At 50.7% G+C, this 24,043-nt stretch overlaps 1 protein-coding gene across 3 annotated transcripts in view; it reads left to right on the plus strand.

Moving 5' to 3' along the window:
- CDC42SE1 (CDC42 small effector 1) overlaps positions 1-24,043 on the plus strand; it is a 91,482-nt gene that overhangs the window by 56,383 nt on the left and 11,056 nt on the right. For all 3 annotated transcript variants that reach the window (XM_060256384.1, XM_060256392.1, XM_060256399.1), the window contains exons 2-3: positions 11,315-11,652; positions 23,170-23,277. In XM_060256384.1, the coding sequence (XP_060112367.1) occupies positions 11,599-11,652; positions 23,170-23,277 (162 nt within the window). In that variant the 5' untranslated portion in view covers positions 11,315-11,598. The remainder of the gene's footprint in view (positions 1-11,314; positions 11,653-23,169; positions 23,278-24,043) is intronic.

Genomic DNA, 24,043 nt, shown 5'->3' on the forward strand with positions numbered 1-24,043 from the left:
ACAGAGTGTTGGACTGGAGGGGCCACTGGCCTGATCCAACATGGCTTCTCTTACGTTCTTATGTGACACAGAGTGTTGGACTGGAGGGGCCACTGGCCTGATCCAACATGGCTTCTCTTATGTTCTTACGTGACACAGAGTGTTGGACTGGAGGGGCCACTGGCCTAAATCAACATGGCTTCTCTTTTGTTTCTATGTGACACAGAGTGTTGGACTGGAGGGGCCAGTGGCCTGATCCAACATGGCTTCTCTTATATTCTTATATGACACAGAGTGTTGGACTTGAGGGGCCATTGGCCTGATCCTACAGGGCTTCTCGTATGTTCTTATGTGACACAGAGTGTTGGACTGGTTGGGCCACTGGCCTGATCCAACAGGGCTTCTCTTATGTTCTTATGTGACACAGAGTGTTGGACTGGAGGGGCCACTGGCCTGATCCAACAGGGCTTCTCTTATGTTCTTATGTGACACAGAGTGTTGGACTGGAGGGGCCACTGGCCTGATCCAACAGGGCTTCTCTTATGTGACACAGAGTGTTGGACTTGAGGGGCCACTGGCCTGATCCAACAGGGCTTCTCTTATGTTCTTATGTGACACAGAGTGTTGGACTGGAGGGGCCACTGGCCTGATCCAACATGGCTTCTCTTATGTTCTTATGTGACACAGAGTGTTGGACTGGAGGGGCCACTGGCCTGATCCAACATGGCTCCTCTTATGTTCTTATGTGACACAGAGTTTTGGACTGGAGGGGCCATTGGCCTGATCCAACATGGCTTCTCTTATGTTCTTATGTGCTGTCACAGTGTGCTGTGCCACAGCTCCATCCCCCCCCCCACCCACAAGGTGTCGTGCCAAGTTACGGCGCCCGCCCCCCCATCGCCCTTCCCTTCCCTTCACCACCCGCACGATCACAGCACTGCACCAGTGCCCTGCCAGCCCCTGCGTGGCATACATTTTATCTTTAGAAGAATGGGCTGGCGAAAGTTTGGCTCCCCCTTCTTTTCGGTTCTGGAAATGAGGTGGCGTGGGGGGGGAGCCTCCAGCGGAATCTTCTAAAGATAAGATTCACGCTGCGTCGGGGTTGGCAGGGCAACAATCGATCTGGCAGCAACGGGAAGGGAGGGGGGGCGCCTCGCCTCGGCACCAGGAGGGGGATGGAGCGCAGCGCTGCAACACAACGCCATGGGGGGGGGGGGGTTGTGTGGCAGGGGGGCGCCTGCCTAGGGCGGTCACACACCCACGGGCCGGTGCCGCTGATGGGTGATGTTGCCAGATAGCCCTTGTAGACTGTAAAGTAGCTGTCTTTCGCAAAAGAGGCGTCGACATTCCTAGGTTGACTTCACGTTTCTGTAATTCTTCTCGGCCACAACTAAGATCGGAGCCAGCGCTTATTAAATTCCTTAATCCGGCTTTGCGCAGCTCTCAGTCACTCATCGTAGCACTATAGTTCTCTACTTCGCTATAGCGCTATGACGTTCACTATAGTTCGCTATAGCGCTGTGATGAGTGACTGAGAGAGGTGCAAAGCCGGAGTAAGGAAACCCCAGTTGGGGGTAGGGAATCCCCTGCTTTGGCAGCCTTCTCCCCCATTCAGGGTTATCACAAAGCGGGTGGTGGTTCAATGCCCACCTGTCCCCATAGGGTATAATGGAGGATTGATCTGTGGGCATCTGGGGCTCTAGGGGGGCTGTTTTTTGAGGTAGAGGCACCAAATTTTCAGCATAGCATTTGGTGCCCCTCCGCAAAACACCCTCCAAGTTTCAAAAACATTGGACTAGGCGGTCCGATTCTGTGAGCCCCAGAAGAAGATGCCCCCCATCCTCCGTTATTTCCAGTGAAGGAAAGGTGTTTGAAAGGAGTGCAGTCCCTTTAAATGTGATGGCCAAAACTCCCTTTGGAGTTCAATTCTGCTTGTCACAATCTTGTTCCTGGCTCCAACCCCAAAGTCTCCAAATATTCCTGAGTTGGACCTGGCAACCCTAACTCCAGAATTTCAAAGATATCCTCAGGTTCAAAAAAGCTGGAGGTCCTTTGAAAACCTTCTATGACCTATGCAGGGGTGTCAAACATGTGGCCCGAGGGTCGAATCAGGCCCCTGGAGGGCTCCTATAAGGCCCCCGAGCAACTGGCTGTCATCTGCTTCCTTCTCCCTCTCTCTTGCTTCCTTCTGCATCTCAGCTTGCTTTGCCAGGCTTGCTCAATCTCACAGGAGCTACAGAGCAAAGCCTCTCTTTTCTCCATTGGCTGAGGCTCCTCCCTTGGGGAGGAATAGCTTGCTTTGCCAGGCTCTCTCAATCACACAGAATCATAGAGTTGGAAGGTAAAAGTAGAGAGAAACGAAACTAACTTGAGAAAGAGTAATCAGTACCTTCCCATACATTCCTGTTAGGGAGTGTGACACATCTGGGGAAAGCAAGGACGGAGTCCTGATAACGCCATGAGAATGTAGACATTTATGATAGTTTATGTGTGAGAGCGCATCCCTCGCCCCCACCTTTTGGAATCCTTTTGAAGTAAGCCTTAAAAGTATTGTATCAATGTTTCTTTAGCATCTCTCTCAAGAATCTGTTACACTGAAAGTATCGGTCTATCAATAAACGTAGTTTTGTATCAAACTCGACTCGTCATTGAAACCGCATGCTTGACAGAAGGGACCTCTAGGGTCATCTAGTCCAACCCCCCGCACAATATAGGAAACTCACAAACACCTCCCCCTAAATTCACGGGATCCTCATTGCTGTCAGGTGGCCATCTAGCCTCTGTTTCAAAACCTCCATGGAAGGAGAGCCCACCACCTCCCGAGGAGGAAGCCTGTTCCACTGAGGAACCGCTCTAACGGTCAAGAAGTTCTTCCTAATGTTGAGCTGGAAACTCTTTTGATTTAACTTCAACCCGCTGGTTCTGGTCCTGCCTTCTGGGGCCACAGAAAACAATTCCACACCATCCTCTATAGGACAGCCCTTCAAGGACTTGAAGATGGTGATCCTATCACCTCTCAGCCGCCTCCTCTCCAGGCTCCTTTCCTCTTCTTCTTCTTCATCATCATCGTTCTCTTAATTTAAAACATTTATTCCACTTCTCCTGGAGGAAAATGGCTGCTTTAAAAGGCTGACTGCATTGCATTATACCCTTTTGAGGTTTTCCCACCCTCTAATCTCTCAGTATTTCCAAACCCGGAGTTGGGAACCCGACTTTGGAGTTTGACTTGACGGCTCCTTCAGTTTTAGGTTGCCGAGATGTATTTTGAGCGGCTGATTCAGTCCCTGGGAAGCAGCGAGCTGTAAATCCAGACGTCATAATTTTTCCACTTTTTTCTCCTGGCATTTCAGAAGGAAAGCTTAACCTCCAGACCTCCTGGAAAGTACAGGCTATTTATAACCCTGGTTATGTCTGTTATTCTGGGTGGGGTGGAGGGATGCAGAGAGTTGGGATTCTCCCCCCGCCCCCTAAAAAAAATCTATTTGAAATCTCGCCTGGATGGGGCATTTTAGGGTTGGCCCGTCTGACTCAAGAAATATCTGCGGGGGTGGAGCCAGGAGACTGTGGGGTGGAGCCAGGAGAAAGGGTGTGACAAGCACAGTTGAACTCCAAAGGGAGTTCTGGCCGGCACATGTAAAGGGACCGCGCACCTTTTTAAATGCCTTCCCTCCAGTTGGAAGAATGAAAGGCAGGGGCAACTTCTTTGGGGGCTCGTAGCATTGGACCCCCTGGTCCAATCTTTGTGAAACTTGGGGGCTGCTTTGAGGAGAGGCACCGGATGCCATGCTGAAAGTTTGGTGCCTCTACCTCAAAAAATAGCCCCCCCCAGATACCCACAGATCTATTCTCCATTATAGCCTATGGGAATTGGTCTCCATAGGGAATGATGGAGTGCCCAGCAGACATTTCCTTTCCCCGCCCTGCTTTCTGATGACCCTGAAATGGGAGGAGGGTCTCCAAACCGGGGGATCCCCTGCCCCCACCCGGGGGTTGGATTGAGGTTGGACTCTGTACTACGAAAAGAATTTGGAGTTACATACTCATTGGAATTTGAAAAGGTTCTTCAGAGTTGATGGGGTGTGAACTGGCAGAGACTGACCAAGAGAGAGATCTTGGGGTCATGATAGATAACTCACTGAAAGTGTCAAGACAGTGTGCGATTGCAATAAAAAAGGCCAACGCCATGCTGGGAATTATTAGGAAGGGAACTGAAAACAAATCAGCCAGTATCATAATGCCCCTGTATAAATCGATGGTGCGGTCTCATTTGGAGTACTGTGTGCAGTTCTGGTCGCCGCACCTCAAAAAGGATATTATAGCATTAGAGAAGGTGCAGAGAAGGGCAACTAGAATGATTAAAGGGCTGGAGCACTTTCCCTATGAAGAAAGGTTGAAACGCTTGGGACTCTTTAGCTTGGAGAAACGTCGACTGTGGGGTGACATGATAGAGGTTTACAAGATAATGCATGGAATGGAGAAAGTAGAGAAAGAAGTACTTTTCTCCATTTCTCACAATACAAGAACTCGTGGGCATTCGATGAAATTGCTGAGCAGACAGGTTAAAACGGATAAAAGGAAGTACTTCTTCACCCAAAGGGTGATTAACATGTGGAATTCACTGCCACAGGAGGTGGTGGCGGCCACAAGTATAGCCACCTTCAAGAGGGGTTTAGATAAAAATATGGAGCACAGGTCCATCAGTGGCTATTAGCCACAGTGTATGTGTGTATATAACATTTTTTGCCACTGTGTGACACAGAGGGTTGGACTTGATGGGCCGTTGGCCTGATCCAACATGGCTTCTCTTATGTTCTTATGTTCTTAGAGTCACCCGGTGGAATGGACGATTGCTAATGAGACCTGCTTTTTAACCTTTTGATATCTCCGCATGGATTTGTTTGCTCCCGAAGCATCTATGAAATGAAATGCAATTTTCTATACTTTACGAAGTGATTGATTTTTTAAACACAGTTGCTTTTTGGTAGCATAGGGGCTTTGCCACCCTACTTGGAAGAAATGGCTGGTTTGGAGAAAGAAGAAGATGATGATATAAGATTTATATCCCGCCCTCCACTCCGAAGAGTCTCAGAGCGGCTCACACTCTCCTTGACCTTCCTCCCCCACAGCAGACACCCTGTGAGGTAGATGAAGATATTGGATTTATATCCCGCCCTCCACTCTGAAGAGTCTCAGAGTGGCTCACAATCTCCTTTCCCTTCCTCCCACACAACAGACACCCTGTGAGGTAGATGAAGAAATTGGATTTATATCCCGCCCTCCACTCTGAAGAGTCTCAGAGCGGCTCACAATCTCCTTTCCCTTGCTCCCCCACAACAGACACCCTGTGAGGTAGATGAAGATATTGGATTTATATCCCGCCCTCCACTCTGAAGAGTCTCAGAGCGGCTCACAATCTCCTTTCCCTTCCTCCCCCACAACAGACACCCTGTGAGGTAGATGAAGATATTGGATTTATAGCCCGCCCTCCACTCCGAAGAGTCTCAGAGCGGCTCACAATCTCCTTTCCCTTGCTCCCCCAGAACAGACACCCTGTGAGGTAGATGAAGATATTGGATTTATATCCCGCCCTCCACTCCGAAGAGTCTCAGAGCGGCTCACAATCTCCTTTCCCTTCCTCCCCCACAACAGACACCCTGTGAGGTAGATGAAGATATTGGATTTATATCCCGCCCTCCACTCCGAAGAGTCTCAGAGCAGCTCACAATCTCCTCTACCTTCCTCCCCCACAACAGACACCCTGTGAGGTAGATGAAGATATTGGATTTATATCCCGCCCTCCACTCCGAAGAGTCTCAGAACGGCTCACAATCTCCTTCCCCTTCCTCCCCCACAACAGACACCCTGAGAGGTAGATGAAGATATTGGATTTATATCCCGCCCTCCACTCCGAAGAGTCTCAGAGCGGCTCACAATCTCCTTTCCCTTCCTCCCCCACAACAGACACCCTGTGAGGTAGATGAAGATATTGGATTTATATCCCGCCCTCCACTCCAAAGAGTCTCAGAACGGCTCACAATCTCCTTCCCCTTCCTCCCCCACAACAGACACCCTGTGAGGTAGATGAAGATATTGGATTTATATCCCGCCCTCCACTCCAAAGAGTCTCAGTGCGGCTCACAATCTCCTTCCCCTTCCTCCCCCACAACAGACACCCTGTGAGGTAGATGAAGATATTGGATTTATATCCCGCCCTCCACTCCAAAGAGTCTCAGTGCGGCTCACACTCTCCTTGACCTTCCTCCCCCACAACAGACACCCTGTGAGGTGGGTGGGGCTGAGAGAGCTCTCACAGCAGCTGCCCTTTCAAGGACAACCTCTGCCAGAGCTATGGCTGACCCAAGGCCATTCCAGCAGGCGCAAATGGCGGAGCAGGGAATCAAACCTGGTTCTCCCAGATAAGAGTCCGCACACTTAATCACTACACCAAATTGGCTCTCCTTTTAACTGGTTTGCGGTCCCTTTAAATGTGATGGCCAGAACTCCATTTGGAGTTCAATTGTGCTTGTCACACATTTGTTCCTGGCTCCACCCCCCCCCCCAAAGTCTCCTGGCTCCACCCCCAAATACCCCAGATATTTCTTGAATTGGACCTGACAACCCTAGAACTAGAGAAAATTGGTTTGGGTTTGGGACCCTTTTAGACCCAGATGGTGTCTGCCTTTTAATGGTTTTCACTCTCTGAGCCAGATTTTGACTTTCCAGTTCTGCCTCGTGATGTAAGTTCTAGGGGAAGCTTTAGAAATGCTAGACGGCAGCCAGTGAACCTTATAAAACCCTCTCTGGCAGGGCTTTAGAAAGAGGAAGCGGAAGCCGATTTTGCTCTCTCTCTTTTTTTAAATGCCTCCAAATCGGTTGAGCGTGGTATCCTGTTATCTGCACGGACTGTTTCTGTTTTTTAAAAAGCACACACACAAAAAAAACCCCTCTCCTAATCTCTTGAATCTCATCTTTCTCAAGAAGGAAGCCGGGTTCCTCATAACCCCGTGAGTCAGCGAGAGAGAGAGAGAGGTCAGAAGGTTTTTAATAAGCCTCTGAACGGGAACTTGCGAGTGATAGAAGCTGGGGGAGGGAGCATTCTGGGTTGCGGCAGTCTTCCTCCTCATCTTCGCCATCCTTTTTTTTTTAACATGGCCTGCAAGCTACCTCCGGTTGCTGAAGCGCTAACAGGTGGTGTTAAAAAGACGTGCGGTTTCAAATCATTCTTCTGAACTGCTTGCAGTTTCGATTTATCGAGAAAAGGAACTCTGTTTCTGTGGGGGTTTCAGGCCTGTGTTGCTAGCTCGTGTGTCTTCTGGGATTGTAAAAGTTGGTGCCGGCCTGCCCCTCCTATTTTTTTTTTTTTTTAAATCCCATTTTTCTCTGCGATTGAGGATCCAAAACAAGTAGAGAAGTAGGGTTGCCAAGTCCAATTCAAGAAATATCTGGGGACTTTGGGGGTGGAGCCAGGAGCAAGGCTGTGACAAGCATAATTGAACTCCAAGGGAGTTCTGGCCATCACATTTAAAGGGACACCACACCTTTTAAAATGTCTTCCTTCCATAGGAAATAATGAAGGATAGGGGCACCTTCTTTTGGGGCTCATAGAATTGGACCCCCTGGTCCAATCGTTTTGAAACTTGGGGGGTACTTTGGGGAGAGGCACTAGATGCTATACTGAAAATTTGGTGCCTCTACCTCAAAAAACAGCTCCCCCAGAGCCCCCGAAACCTCCAGATCAATTCCCCAGTATACCCTATGAGAATCGATCTCCACATAGGGAGTAATGAAGTGCTCAGCAAACGTTCCCCCCCCCCTGTTTCTGGCGACTCTGAAGCGAGGAATTGGCCTCTCTACTCATGAGTTGCAGCCAGCTTCTTCCAAGTAACACAGACACCCCATCGCAAGAGGAAGCCTTTCAATCGGAGACTGGAGCCTCCGGAGGGGGAAAGTTACATGATGGCTTTGGGGGCGGGGCTTCCCCCCACTGGCCAGCTGACTGGGGGCGGGAAGGAGCCTGGGAAAGCGGAAGAACCCCCGCTGGGACCTGGGGATTGGCAAGCCTATAGAGAAGCCCCGGGTCCCATTTCTATTTGCCTCTGCAGCTTGCGAGGTGAACGCGGACCAAACCTGAGTCTACGTGCCGGCACACGAAATCTGCTACCCAGAATTCAACTTTGTGGGTCTTCAGGGTGCCCCCGGACCCAGTCTTCATTTTGTTGTTTCACACCAACATGGTGACACCCTTGAATCTGTGGACCAAACCTCTCAGCCTATTTTTATCCCATCCTTCTTCCAGGGGTCTTAGGGCAGCCTACATGGGTCTCCCCACAAATTTGTCCTCGCGACAACGGTGTGAAGGAGGCCAGGCTGAGGGGGAACGATCAGCTCCAAGTCACCCACTCTTCTTGAGGGCAGAGTGGAGTTCTGAACGAAGAACTCCACGACTTGAGGCTTTAACCACTATGCCACAGTGTTTCCGAGTTTCTTCAGGCCTGTCATTTCTATGTTGGGAAAAGCCATGGGGATGGCCTGTTCTCTCTCTCACACGTAGGGTTGCCAACTCCCTTGCGGTCTCCATCAGGGGACTTTTTTCGCGCGCGTGTATTGCCCGTGGTGTGTGTATGCGCAATACATAGCTTCTCCTTCCCGGTGTAGTGAACGCCGCGTGGTCACTGTCCGGCTATGCCTGGCAGATGGTCACTGCAATGGCCTCTCCTGCATTACTGCATCCGTAGCAACACCTTCTCGCTGGTCCCCCCCCCCCGTTTCTCACAGAGTTTGCCACGTCATGGTGCGACCGAATGTCCGGCGGTATAACCGGATGGGCAGGCTGGGCTCACCAACCTCGCCAGCCAAGAGAAGGAAAACTCTAACATCAAACCCGGGCAGATAGAGCTCGTTAATGTAACACCTACCACCTGGAGGACTCGCTGCCGGCGTCCCGGCTTACTGGGCCATGGCAGATGACCCCAAGGTGAAAGGGTGGAGCCAGTACTGCGCACACTGTGCCTCACCTAAAAATTCCTCTGCACAGGCCTGAAGGGCATATCCACATCCACAACCCACAACACACCAAGTCCTGCAGCGATGGGCAAGGGGCGAAACGGCAGGTGGAAGATGCCACTGGAAGCCGCAGTCCCGATCCTGCATGTAGGCGGTTCAGGGTATTGGTCGCCTGATGCTGACCCGGAGACGAAAGCATCTTTCGGCAGCACCCTGAATGACCAAGCAGCCTTATCTAGGGACAGCACTGCTTGCTCCACATGGAGAGGGGCCTAGAAAAGGTGGCCTACCAACCCCAAATCAGACTTTTCCCTGCAGCCACTGTGGCCAGACCTGCCTGTCCCGCATTGGTCTTGTCAGCCACCAGCGAGCCTGCAGCAGACGTGGACTATTGCACCCTTCTTAAATCTTCGTTCGCAAAGTCAAGCCGAGAGATGACATCACTCGCAAGTGACATCACCGCACCGGCGATGTCGCACACTGGCTGTTCTAGGAGCGTCCAGGAAAAAACTCTATGGTCTCCCCAGATGCTCTAGCAATTTGAGAGGGAGACTCCATGGTACCATAGAGTTTTCCTTTCAAATTGCTAAAGCGTCCAGAAAAACCATAGAGTTTTCCCGGAAGCTCCTGGAGCAGCTGGCGTGCGATGTCGCCACGTGATGACATCACTTGCGAGTGACGTCATCATGCCAGTGATGTTGGGAAGGGATCCCCCCCCCCGCCAGCCCAATGTGGGGTGGCAGGTTGGGGACCTCCCGAGCGGGAGAACCCCCATCCGGCCCGAGAACTTGACAGCCCTTACACAGGGCCCCAGAGTTTAGTAGTCAGGCCTTGAAAGGATTTAAAGCACTGTGGAGCTCTGTGGAGGGGAATCGTGAAAGGAAAATGGAGTCTTTAGTGGAAGAGTTTCAGCGCGAGTGCGAAGAAACAAGACAGAAGGGCACGGAGAAGAGCTTGTGATAGTGGATGTGGCAATGGCCGCAGATATGGACGGATTTAAAAGGGGATTGGCTACTCACCATGATGCCTAAAGGGAGCCTCCATGTTCAGAGATAGTCAGATAGGGCCAAGAGGCAACATCAGGGGAAGGCCACAGCCTCTACGCCCTGTTGTTGACTTTCTGGAGAAACTGGCTGGCCACTGCGTGAGTCAGGATGTCGGATTACATCGACCATTGGTCTGATGCAGCAGGGCTCTTCTACTGTTCGTATGAAGGACTCAGCATTTCTTGCCCTGTTGTTGACCCTTCAGAGGAACAGGTTGGCCACTGTGTGAGACGGGAAGCTGGACTGGATGGACCCTCACTGGTCTGACCCAGCAGGGCTCTTCTGATGTTCTTCTCAGGGGAAGGCCTCGGCCTCTCTGCCCTGTTGTTGACCGTCCAGAGGAACTGGTTGGCCACTGTTTGAGACAGGAGGCTGGACTAGGTGGACCCTCACTGGTCTGATCCAGCAGGGCTCTTCTGAGGTTCTTCTCAGGGGAAGGCCTCAGCCTCTCTGCCCTGTTGTTGGCCCTCCAGAGGAACTGGCTGGCTACTGTGTGAGACAGGAGGCTGGACTGGATGGACCCTCCCTGGTCTGACCCAGCAGGGCTCTTCTGATCCTCTTCTCAGGGGAAGGCCTCGGCCTCTCTGCCCTGTTGTTGGCCCTCCAGAGGAACTGGCTGGCCACTGTATGAGACAGGAGGCTGGACTGGATGGACCCTCCATGGTCTGACCCAGCAGGGCTCTTCCGATGTTCTTCTCAGGGGAAGGCCTCGGCCTCTCTGCACTGTTGTTGGCCCTCAAGAAGAACTGGCTGGCCACTGTGTGAGACAGGAGGCTGGACTAGAGGGACCCTCCCTGGCCTGACCCAGCAGGGCTCTTCCGATGTTCTTTTGCATATGCTGAAGAGAAAGAGACGGGATTGGAGGCCCCTGATGGGTTTAAACAGAACTTCCTCTGAGAACAATGGGTCAAACCAGTGAGAGTCCATCTTTGCCACAGGAGGTGGCGGCGGCTACAAGCATAGCCAGATTCAAGAGGGGATTGGATAAAAATATGGAGCAGAGGTCCATCAGTGGCTATTAGCCACTCTCTCTCTGTGTGTGTGTATATTTTGGCCACTGTGTGACACAGAGTGTTGGACTGGATGGGCCATTGGCCTGATCCAACATGGCTTCTCTTATGTTCTTATGTGACACAGAGTGTTGGACTGGATGGGCCACTGGCCTAATCCAACATGACTTCTCTTATGTGTGACATAGAATGTTGGACTGGATGGGCCATTGGCCTGATCCAACATGGCTTCTCTTATGTTCTCCTAACCTATTTTTTCTTTCCCCCTTTTTGTAGCGGTAGTTGAAGCAGATTTCCAAAGGAGGAGGAACAGTCTCTTCAGCAACGCCGTTCAGAAGCTGGAAGGAACTTCCCACTTCTCCGTCATGGAACCCAAGAGTGGTCTCGGAGATGCCAAGTGAACGTTTGAATTTTTGACCAAGCAACCCAAAAACAACTTTGGGGGGGGGGGGATTGAACTCTTCTCCGGCGGCGCGGCAGCGATCCGGGCTAGAGGGTGCGTTACCCGAATCCGTCAGGAGTCCGACCCATCAACTAGAAAGCTGGAATCCTCTACGAATATGAGCGATTTTTGGCATAAGCTGGGTTGTTGCGTAGTAGAGAAACCGCAGCCGGTGAGTAGCCGCTGGTAACCCTCTGGCTGGGTGTAACGTACACAAACACACACGTACGCCTTTTGACCTTATCTACTCTCCCTTATCTACTTTGCCTCTGTTTACTTCACTTTCGGTTCCACGCAGTCACAGGAATCTGCCCTACTCTGAATCAGAATAAAGAAAAACCTCTCCGCGTAAAACACAATTCCGACTTGTCATGAATAATAGGTATCAAAATACCAAAAGAGTATCAACAGTACACAGCATCTCAGTCATGCACCAAGTTAAAACCCCATAAGTTCCACAGCGCTCCTACTGTCCTTATGTGGCTCAAAGCTGCTGTGTTATATTCAGTGCAATGTTTGAGAAAAAGTGTCATGATCCAAGGGACCCATCTTGTATAGAGAGCCAGTTTGGTGTAGTGGTGAAGTGTGCAGACTCTTATCTGGGAGAACCAGGTTTGATTCCCCCCTCCTCCACTTGCAGCTGCTGGAATGGCCTTGGGTCAGCCATAGCTCTCTTATCTGGGAGAACCGGGTTGGATTCCCCACTCCTCCACTTGCAGCTGCTGGAATGGCCTTGGGTCAGCCAGAGCTCTCTTATCTGGGAGAACCGGGTTGGATTCCCCACTCCTCCACTTGCACCTGCCGGAATGGCCTTGGGTCAGCCATAGCTCTGGCAGAGGTTGTCCTTGAAAGGGCAGCTGCTGTGAGAGCTCTCTCAGCCCCACGTACCTTTTGTGAGCCAGTTTGCTGTAGTGGTTAAGTGTGCGGACTCTTATCTGGGAAAACCGGGTTGGATTCCCCACTCCTCCACTTGCACCTGCTTGAATGGCCTTGGGTCAGCCATAGCTCTGGCAGAGGTTGTCCTTGAAAGGGCAGCTGCTGTGAGAGTCCTCTCAGCCCCACCCACCTCACAGGGTGTCTGTTGTAGGGGAGAAGATACAGGAGATTGTAAGCCGCTCTGAGACACTGTTTCAGAGAGAAGGGCGGGGTATAAATCTGCAGTCTTCATTTGTCTGAGTCCAGAGAGCCAGTTTGGTGTAGTGGTTGAGTGCGCGGACTCTTATCTGGGAGAACCGGGTTTGATTCCCCATTCCTCCACTTGCACCTACTGGAATGGCCTTGGGTCAGGCATAGCTCTGGCAGAGGTTGTCCTTGAAAGGGCAGCTGCTGGGAGAGTCCTCTCAGCCCCACCCACCTCACAGGGTGTCTGTTGTGGGGGGGAAGATACAGGAGATTGTAAGCTGCTCTGAGTCTCTGTTTCAGAGAGAAGGGCGGGGTATAAATCTGCAGTCTTCATCTGTCTGAGTCCAGAGAGCCAGTTTGGTGTAGTGGTGAAGTGCGCGGACTCTTATCTGTTAGAACCGGGTTTGATTCCCCACTCCTCCACTTGCACCTGCTGGCATGGTCTTGGGTCAGCCATAGCTCTGGCAGAGGTTGTCCTTGAAAGGGCAGCTGCTGTGAGAGTCCTCTCTGCCCCATCCACCTCACAGGGTGTCTGTTGTGGGGGAGGGAGGTAAAGGAGATTGTGAGCCGCTCTGAGACTCTTGAGTGGAGGGCAGAATATAAATCCAATGTCGTCTTCTTGTATAATATTTTCACGCACGACTGCTTTGCTGACAAGGAATGTATTAACTATGGCGTTCCCGCTATTACGCAGCAAAATTAGAGAAAGCTAGGAATTCTGGACTGACATGGTTGATGACTGAATAATTTTTGGCATTACTGACCTAGAAAATTGCACATATTATACAAGATTGGTCCCTAAAAGACGGATTAGAGATCCGAAACGGCTTGCAAAGCGGACCGGTTCTCCGTTGGACCTTTTTCCTCAAACATTGCACTGAATATAACATAGCAGCTTTGAGCCACATAAGGACAGTAGGAGCGCTGTGCAACTTATGAGGTTTTAACTCCTGAGATGTGGAGAGGTTTTTCTGTGTTGTGGCTTACTTCCTTCCCCAGGGGACCAGGAGGGGGAGGAGCCTCAGCCAATAGAAAAAAGAGAGGCTTGGGTCAGTTTCTCCTCCGTGGTCCTGTCATAAAACGTAACGGCAGGTAGTGGAAATATAAAATTTATAAAGCACAAAAACACAAAGATGTTTTTAAAACTTAAAACATCCGCACGCGTTGGTCTTAAAGGTGCTTTCTTTGTATTTCTCCTATGGGATCCAGGGAACTGGGCAAAGGAAACTATGGATCTTTCCTTCCTTCCTCAGGGGACCAGGAGGGGGAGGAGCCTCAGCCAATAGAAGGAAAAGAGGCTTGGGTCAGTCGCTCTGCTGTGCGATTGAGAGAGCCTGGCAAAGCAAGCTCTCCCTTCCCACTTTCTCCGCAAGGGAGGAGTCTTAGCCAATGGAGAAAATAGAGGCTTTGCTCTTTAGCTCCTGTGCAATTGAGCAAGCCTTGCAGAGTGAGCTGTGATGCAGAAGGAAGCAAGAGAGAGGAAGAAAGAAACAGACGACAACCGGTTGCTCAGGAGCTTTATAGGAGCCCTCTGAGGGCCTGATTTGGCCCCTGGGCCACATGTTTGATACCTCTGTCCTACATGGTCCTTTTTAACTGGAGATGCCAGGGATTGAACCTGAGGCTTTCTTCATGCCAAGCTGATGCTCAGCCACTGAGATTTGGCCCCTTACCAAGTCATTTCTGTCTACTTGGACTGGCTGTGGCTCTCTGGATCTCAGGCTGGGGCCTTTCCCATCACCTTCTGCCTGGACCTTTTAACTGCAGTTGCTGGGAATTGAACCTGGGACCTTCTGCATGCCAAGCAGAGGCTCTGCCACTGAGCTATAGCCCCACTTCATGGCTGTCCAAGGTCTCAGGCTGAGGTCTTTCCCATCACCTCCTGCCTGCTCCTTTTAACTGGAGATGCCGGGGATTGAACCTGGGACCTTCTGCATGCCAAGCAGAGGCTCTGCCACTGAGCTAAGGCCCCTTTCCAAGGCTCTCCAGGGTCTCAGGCTGAGGTCTTTCCCATCATCTCCTGCCTGCTCCTTTTAACTGGAGATACCGGGGATTGAACCTGGGACCTTCTGCATGCCAAGCAGAGGCTCTGCCACTGAGCTATGGCCCCTCTCCAAGGCTCTCCAGGGTCTCAGGCTGAGGTCTTTCCCATCATCTCCTGCTTGCTCCTTTTAACTGGAGATACCAGGGATTGAACCTGGGACCTTCTGCATGCCAAGCAGAGGCTCTGCCACTGAGCTATGGCCACTCTCCAAGGCTCTCCAGGGTCTCAGGCTGAGGTCTTTCCCATCACCTCCTGCCTGGTCTCTTTAACTGGAGATGCCGGGGATTGAACCTGGGACCTTCTGCATGCCAAGCAGAGGCTCTGCCCCTGGGCCACAGCCCCTCCCTAAAGGAAACATTGAGTCAAGTCCGTCAAAATCAGTATGTCAGACTGGCAGCAGCTCTCCAGGGTCTCGAGTGGAGGTCATTTGGAGACATTTATGTCTCCTGTTACGAGGAGTCTGTGTACCTGTCGTGGTTCCTGACTGATAGCGATGCTACTGAGGGAACAGGCTGGTGCACACAGCAGCCGTTGGACCATTTCCTCAGAGCCCAGCCGCTCCGCCGCAGCCAGGGCACAACATCTGGGCCTCTCTTCCTCTCTCCCCAGCTTTCTTAACGGGTTTCAAAATAATTGGCTTGCTGGCCTGTTTTTAAGACCTTGAGACGTAGTTGCATTTTTGTGGGAGAGGTTGCATGAACTGAACGAGAACACAAAGGCAGCTTATTGCAACATAATCCGGTTTTGTGGCGTGCTTTGGTTCAGATTTGGATGCTCCGTAAAATTGGTTCTATTTATTTCCATGCTACCCCGATGCCAGGTGCCTGGGAGGCTCTGTGGCACAGTGGTAGAACATCGGTTTGGCACGCAGAAGGTCTCAGGTTCAATCCCTGGCATCTCCAGTTGAAAGGACCAGGCAGGAGGTGATGGGAAAGACCTCAGCGAGAGACCCTGGAGAGCCATGGAGAGGAGCCATAGCTCAAGGGCAGAGCCTCTGGTTGGCACGCAGAAGGTCCCAGGTTCATTCCCCAGCATCTCCACTTAAAAGGAGCAGGCAGGAGGTGATGGGAAGGACCTTTCTCTGCCTGAGATGCTGGAGAGCTGCTGCCAATCTGAGTAGATAAGACTGACCTACATCGACCAAGAGTCTAGTTCAGGGGTGGCCAAACTGTGGCTCAGAAGCTACATGTGGCTCTTTCACATATTTTATGTGGCTCTCAAAGCCCCCACCGTCCTATCATCTGTGCAGCGGGATGGACTAGATGACCCTGGAGGTCCCTTCGACTCTATGATTCTAGGCTTCATAAACAAAGTGTAAGAACCTAAGAGGAGCCATGTTGGATTAGGCCAATGGCCCATCCAGTCCAACACTCTGTGTCACATAAGAACATAACAGGAGCCATGTTGGATCAGGCCAATGGTCCATCCAGTCCAACACTCTGTGTCACATAAGAACATAAGAGAAGCCATGCTGGATCAGGCCAATGGCCACTCCATTCCAACACTCTGTGTCACAATAAGAACATAAGAGGAGCCATGTTGGATCAGGCCAATGGCCCATCCAGTCCAACACTCTGTGTCACATAAGAACATAAGAGAAGCCATGTTGGATCAGGCCAATGGCCACTCCATTCCAACACTCTGTGTCACATAAGAACATAAGAGAAGCCATGTTGGATCAGGCCAATGGCCACTCCATTCCAACACTCTATGTCACATAAGAGAAGCCATGTTGGATCAGGCCAATGGCCACTCCATTCCAACACTCTGTGTCACATAAGAACATAAGAGGAGCCATGTTGGATCAGGCCAATAGCCCATCCAGTCCAACACTCTGTGTCACGTAAGAACATAAGAGAAGCCATGTTGGATCAGGCCAATGGCCCCTCCATTTCAGCACTCTGTGTCACATAAGAACATAAGAGGAGCCATTTTGGATCAGGCCAGTGGCCCATCCAGTCCAACACTCTGTGTCATACAGCGGCCAAAAAACCCCAGGTGCCATCAGGAGGTCCATCAGTGGGGCCAGGACACTAGAAGCCCTCCCACTGTGCCCCCCCCAAGCACCAAGAAGACAGAGCATCACTTGCCCCAGACAGAGAGTTCCAACAATAGGCTGTGGCTAATAGCCACTGATGGACCTCTGCTCCAGATGTTGATCCAATCCCCTCTTGAAGCTGGCTATGCTGGCAGCCGTCACCACCTCATATGTAGTCCCAGTGGTTGAATTACTAGGATTACTTTTGACGTAAAGGGCATTCCTGCACTGTGATGTGTGAATGAAAGAGTCCCGGAGAGGAAGTCAGGATACAGTCAGTCTCTGTAGCATCATTGTCTCATGAGTGCAAAAGGGGTATCTGTGTTACTGGGTTATAGCAAAACAAAAGTCCATCATCTTAAAAAGTCTAGCAGTGTTTACTTCAAGATGAGCTTTCCTGAGTCATCGCCCACTTCCTCAGATGTGACGAAGGGGGCGGTGAATCACAAAACTCATATTGCAATCAGCGGTGTCGGTCTGTGCTGCTGGGAGTCTTGTTTTATGTCAGCAACTCCTGCCCACTCTGCGTTGTTGCGGGGGGTCTCTTTTTTCCTTCAATGCCTCTTCTCACCAATCATTACTCTCGCACTGCCTAAGTGGTTGCAGTTCCCTTTATTACTCGATGGTGCTGGTTATGTTCATAGGCCCTGGAGAGGTTTAGTCTGTGCAGCACAATACACATCTGGTCCGTGGACTTCTGTCCAGAGATCAGGATGGCCCCTTGCTCCAGAATATAGTAGCTCAGTGATCCCTAAGAGATTGTCCATGGGCACGTGGTTCTTTTAAGAACATAAGAGAAGCCATGTTGGATCAGGCCAACGGCCCATCAAGTCCAACACTCTGTGTCACACAGTGGCAAAAAATGTTATATACACACATACACTGTGGCTAATAGCCACTGATGGGCCTCTGCTCCATATTTTTATCTAAACCCCTCTTGAAGGTGGCTATACTTGTGGCCGCCACCACCTCCTGTGGCAGTGAATTCCACATGTTAATCACCCTTTGGGTGAAGAAGTACTTCCTTTTATCCGTTTTAACCTGTCTGCTCAGCAATTTCATCGAATGCCCACGAGTTCTTGTATTGTGAGAAAGGGAGAAAAGTACTTCTTTCTCTACTTTCTCCATTCCATGCATTATCTTGTAAACCTCTATCATGTCACCCCGCAGTCGACGTTTCTCCAAGCTAAAGAGTCCCAAGCGTTTCAACCTTTCTTCATAGGGAAAGTGCTCCAGCCCTTTAATCATTCTAGTTGCCCTTCTCTGCACCTTCTCTAAAGCTATAATATCCTTTTTGAGGTGCGGCGACCAGAACTGCACACAGTACTCCAAATGAGACCGCACCATCGATTTATACAGGGGCATTATGATACTGCCTGATTTGTTTTCAATTCCCTTCCTAATAATTCGCAGCATGGCGTTGGCCTTTTTTATTGCAAACGCACACTGTCTTGACACTTTCAGTGAGTTATCTATCATGACCCCAAGATCTCTCTCTTGATCAGTCTCTGCCAGTTCACACCCCATCAACTTGTATTTGTAGCTGGGATTCTTAGCCCCAATGTGCATTACTTTGCACTTGGCCACATTGAACCGCATCTGCCACGTTGACGCCCACTCACCCAGCCTCAACAGATCCCTTTGGAGTTCCTCACAATCCTCTCTGGTTCTCACCACCCTGAACAATTTAGTGGAGGAGCCATGTTGGATAAGAGGAGCCATGTTGGATCAGGCCAGTGGCCTCTCCAGTCCAACACTCTGTGTCACATAAGAACATAAGAGAAGCCATGTTGGATCAGGCCAATGGCCCATCCAGCCCAACACTCTGTGTCACATAAGAGAAGCCATGTTGGATCAGGCCAATGGCCCCTCCAGTCCAACACTCTGTGTCACATAAGAACATAAGAGAAGCCATGTTGGATCAGGCCAATGGCCCATCCAGCCCAACACTCTGCATCACATAAGAACAGAAGAGAAGCCCTGTTGGATCAGGCCATTGGCCCATCCAGCCCAATACTCTGTGTCACATAAGAACATAAGAGAAGCTCTGTTGGATCAGGCCAATGGCCCCTCCAGTCCAACACTCTGCGTCACATAAGGACATAAGAGAAGCCCTGTTGGATCAGGCCAGTGGCCCCTCCAGTCCAACACTCTGTGTCACATAAGAACATAAGAGAAGCCCTGTTGGATCAGGCCAATGGCCCCTCCAGTCCAAAACTCTGTGTCACATAAGAGAAGCCCTGTTGGATCAGGCCAATGGCCCATCTGGGTTTGATTCCCCACTCCTCCACTTGCAGCTGCTGGAATGGCCTTGGGACAGCCATGGGTTTTGCAGGAGTTATCCTTCAAAAGGTCAGCCGCTGTGAGAACTCTCTCAGCCCCACCCACCTCACAGGGAGTCTGTTGTGGGGGAAGAAGATAAAGGAGATTGTAAAGCCAGTGTGGTGTAGTGCTTAAGTGTGTGGTCTCTTTATCTAGGACAGGAGTGCCCAACCCCCAGGCCGTGGACTAACCCCCTGCACAATGCAGGAAACTCACAAACACCTCCCCCTAAATTCACTGGATCTTCATTGCTGTCAGATGGCCGCCTAGCCTCTGTTGAAAAACCTCCAAGGAAGGAGAGCCCACCACCTCCCAAGGAAGCCTGTTCCACTGAGGAACCGCTCTAACGGTCAAAAAGTTCTTCTTGATGTGGAGCCGGAAACTGTTTTTGAATTTATTTCAACCCATTGGTTCTGGTCCTACCTTCTGGGGCCACAGAAAACAATTCCACCCCATCCTCTATAGGACAGCCCTTCAAGTACTTGAAGATGGTGATCCTATCACCTCTCAGCCGCCTCCTCTCCAGGCTAAACATGCCCAGCTCCTTCAACCTTTCCTCAAAGGACTTGGTCTCCAGACCCCTCACCATCTTCGTCGCCCTCCTCTGGACCCCTTCCAGCTTGTCTGGATCCTTCTTGTCTATATCATGTCATCCTGCTTTGGGACTTTCTGCTTTAACCTTTAGCAATATTCGCTTCAAGTCTTTCTAGGGTGCAGCAGCATTCTAGCATATGAACAATACCAGTTTGTCCCCACACACCATATAATTTGTGGGCAAACTCTTCTTTTTCATGACGGGGGACCTTTCCGCCGAATTGTCGGGCTCTTGCGAAGCGTGAAGGAGGCAGACAAGAAAAGCCGGAGGCCTCCCCTCCCCGCCATCTGCGCCTGCTCCGGCAGTCCCATTTTCCCTGCCTCTCCCTCCTCCGAGCGCCAGGGGCAAGAATCCGTGGGCACTGGCGTCCAAGCTGCCAGAACTTCGAGCTTGCTTGGGCACAGAAGACAGGAATGCATTTAACCGTTCCGGGTGCAGAGCTGGACTTTGGCACGCGAGTGAAATATGCACCAAAAAAAAGTTACAAACCTTATAGCAGGGGTGGCCAAACTGTGGCTTGGGAGGGCCAGTTTGGTGTAGTGGTTAAGTGCGCAGACTCTTCTCTGGGAGAACCAGGTTTGATTCCCCTCTCCTCTGATTGTTCCCTGGAAGGTCAGATGCTGAAGCTGAAAAAAAATTTTGGCCACTGTGTGACACAGAGTATTGGACTGGAGGAGCCATTGGCCTGATCCAACATGGCTTCCCTTATGTGACGCAGAGTGTTGGACTGGAGGGGCCACTGGCCTGATCCAACAGGGCTTCTCTTAAGTGACACAGAGTGTTGGACTGGAGGGGCCACTGGCCTGATCCAACATGGCTTCTCTTATGTTCTTATGTGACACAGAGTGTTGGACTGGAGGGGCCACTGGCCTGATCCAACAGGGCTTCTCTTATGTTCTTATGTGACACAGAGTGTTGGACTGGAGGGGCCACTGGCCTGATCCAACAGGGCTTCTCTTATGTTCTTATGTGACACAGAGTGTTGGACTGGAGGGGCCATTGGCCTGATCCAACAGGGCTTCTCTTATGTTCTTATGTGTGACACAGAATGTTCGACTGAATGGGTCACTGGCCTGATCCAACATGGCTTCTCTTATGTCACACAGAGTGTTGGACTGGATGGGCCATTGGGCTGATCCAACAGGGCTTCTCTTATGTTCTTAAGAAGAAGAAGAAGAGAAAGAAGAGGAGGAAGAAGAAGAAGCAGAAGAAGAAGAAGATGATGGTGATGATATTGGATTTATATCCCGCTCCATACTCTGAATCTCTGAGTGGTCACAATCTCCTCTACCTCCCCCTCCCACACACACACACAACAGACACCCTATGAGGTGGGTGAGGCTGAGAGAACTTTTTACAGAAGCTGCCCTTTCAAGGACAACTGTGAGAGCTACGGCTGACCCAAGGCCATCCCAGCAGGTGCAAGTGGAGGTGTGGGGAATCAAACCCGGTTCTTCCAGATAAGAGTCCGCACACTTCACCACCACACCAAATTGGCTCTCAGAGGGAGGGAAAAGAAAGCAACTTAAAACGCATTCTCCAAGCTGCTGGGAGAGTGATTTGAAGAGACAATCCCAGGGGCTTCAAGAGTCACACAAGGTGTGTGAAAGAGCCACCTGTGGTTCGGGAGCCGCAGTTTGGCCACCCCCTGGCCTGCTCTGTTTTGCCTCCAGGGCTTAATTCATAGCAGCCCCCCCCCACACACACACACACACATCATACGGTTCCATGCATAGTTAACTTTTGGAATTCACAGTTGCAAAACGTGTTGACGGAAAGGAATGCAGCTTGTTCTTAGGGACCTCGGATTCTTATCTGACTCCGGATGCTAATTTTGTGCCCCCAGGCATTTCTCTCCTGCTCTGTTCAAGGGGATTACATTTTCCACTGTTCCTTTGCATCCTTTAACAGGGGTGTCCAGCGGTAGCTCTCCAGATGTTCTTTTGCCTACCACTCCCATCAGCCCCAGCCAGCATGGCCATGCTGGCTGGGGCTGATGGGAGTTGTAGGCAGGAAAACATCTGGAGAGCTACCGTTGGCCACCCCCTGCTTTACAAGCATTCTTTTCAACACCCCTTCCCCCTTCGGTCTGAGATCTGCAAATTCCAGGATCTCCTTTCCTGTTTGCATGTGGCAAAGAGAGCTTTGCGCGTTCTTCCTGCTGCCGCAAATGTTGTTGGTCTTGAAGGTGCTACTGGGCGCGCGTAACACATAGCAGAAAAATTTGTAAGAAAAATTAAAATGTATTCTTTTTTTTCTAACACCAAACTAGAATTCTGTTTATAACGCATAGAATGATGTTTATAACATGCGCTACGTGTTAAAAAGTAAACTCGGCGGACAAGACCATCGCAAGGCAATACGTCTTTTGTTTTACCTAGACTTGTCGCAAGAGCAAACAAACAGGCAACTTTTATTACCTTTTATTGGTTTCCCACCCAAATGCTATCCAGACCAAATGGTCTTCCGATCTATTACACTGTTTTGCCATTTGCCCCGCGGCGCAGAGTGTTAAAGCTGCAGTACTGCAGTCCAAAGCTCTGCTCACGACCTGAGTTTGATCCCCGGCGGAAGCTGGGTTTTCAGGGAGCCAGCTCGAGGTTGACTCAGCCTTCCATCCTTCCAAGGTCGGTCCAATGAGGACCCAGCTTGCTGAGGGGGAAGCGTAGACGACTGGGGAAGGCAACGGCAAACCACCTTATAAAAAGTCTGCCGTGAAAACGTTCTGAGAGCAACGTCACCCCAGAGTCGGAAACGACTGGTGCTTGCACAGGGGACCTTTCCTTTCCTTTGCCATTTGAGCCTAACCTTTGTATCAGTTTACCCTCTTAACCAACCAGGTATATGTATTTTTGCTCACTGCACCCCATCTCCTCATCTGAAGAAGAAGAAGATGATATTGGATTTACATCCCACCCTCCACTCCGAAGAGTCTCACAGCGGCTCACAATCTCCTTTCCCTTCCTCCCCCACAACAGACACCCTGTTAGGTAGATGAAGATATTGGATTTATATCCTGCCCTCCACTCCGAAGAGTCTCAGAGCGGCTCACAATCTCTTTTCCCTTCCTCCCCCACAACAGACACCCTGTGAGGTAGATGAAGATATTGGATTTATATCCCACCCTCCACTCCGAAGAGTCTCAGAGCGGCTCACAATCTCCTTTCCTTTCCTCCCCCACAACAGACACCCTGTGAGGTGGGTTGGGGCTGAGAGGGCTCTCACATCAGCTGCCCTTTCAAGGACAACCTCTGCCAGAGCTATGGCTGACCCAAGGCCATTCCAGCAGGTGCAAGTGGAGGAGTGCGGAATCAATCCCGGTTCTCCCAGATAAGAGTCCGCACACTTAACCACTACACCAAACTAGATCTCCGCTAGAAGTCTGCATGCATACGAACGCTTACATTCTGAATAAAACTTTGTTGGTCTTAAAGCTGCTACTGGACTTTTACTTTGTTTCTTTCGTATTGTAAGCAGTCGTGAGTTCCACCGGGGAGAAAGGCAGCTAATACATGCTTGAAGTCGACAAAGAAAACTAAATTCGTCCCTGTTGCTCTTGTCTTTGCAGAAAAAGAAGAGGCGGAGAATTGACCGCAGCATGATAGGGGAGCCGATGAATTTTGTCCACCTGACGCACATCGGGTCTGGAGACATGGCCAACGAAGGCCTGCCCATGGTAGGCCAATTCTCTCTCTTTGCTGTGACAGTTTATGAGCCCCTGCATGGATCTGGGAGGGAGGGGGCTACTCGCTTTGAAACTGCAAGCCAGAAGGAGAGGGGCATGCAGCCATTGTTCTTCCAGGCCTTGGAGAAATATGGGCAGCAGAAGAAACCAAGGTGGAATTGGATGGTGGCTCAGGGGTAAAGCTTCTGCTTGGGAAGCAGAAAGTCCCAGGTTCAATCCCCGGCATCTCCAACTAAAAAGGGTCCAGGCAAATAGGCGTGAAAATCCTCAGCTTGAGACCCTGGAGAGCTGCTGCCAGTTAGGGGAGGGATGGTGGCTCAGTGGTAGAGCATCTGCTTGGGAAGCAGAAGGTCCCAGGTTCAATCCCCGGGATCTTCAACTCAAAAGGGTCCAGGCAAGGAGGCGTGAAAAACCTCAGCTTGAGACCCTGGAGAGCCGCTGCCAGTCTGAGAAGACAATACTGACTTTGATGGACTGAGGGTCTGATTCAGTAGAAGGCAGCTTCATATGTAGGAGGGATGGTGGCTCAGTGGTAGAGCATCTGCTTGGTAAGCAGAAGGTCCCAGATTCAATCCCCGGCATCTCCAACTCAAAAGGGTTCAGGCAAGGAGGCGTGAAAAACCTCAGCTTGAGACCCTGGAGAGCCGCTGCCAGTCTGAGTAGACAAGACTGACTTTTATGGACTGAGGGTCTGATTCAGTATAAGGCAGCTTCATATGTTCATATGAGGTTATATTGGAAGGAAATTTTTGCTCTT

This window comes from Heteronotia binoei, chromosome 1, assembly GCF_032191835.1.
Source record: "Heteronotia binoei isolate CCM8104 ecotype False Entrance Well chromosome 1, APGP_CSIRO_Hbin_v1, whole genome shotgun sequence".
Taxonomy (NCBI): Eukaryota; Metazoa; Chordata; class Lepidosauria; order Squamata; family Gekkonidae; genus Heteronotia; species Heteronotia binoei.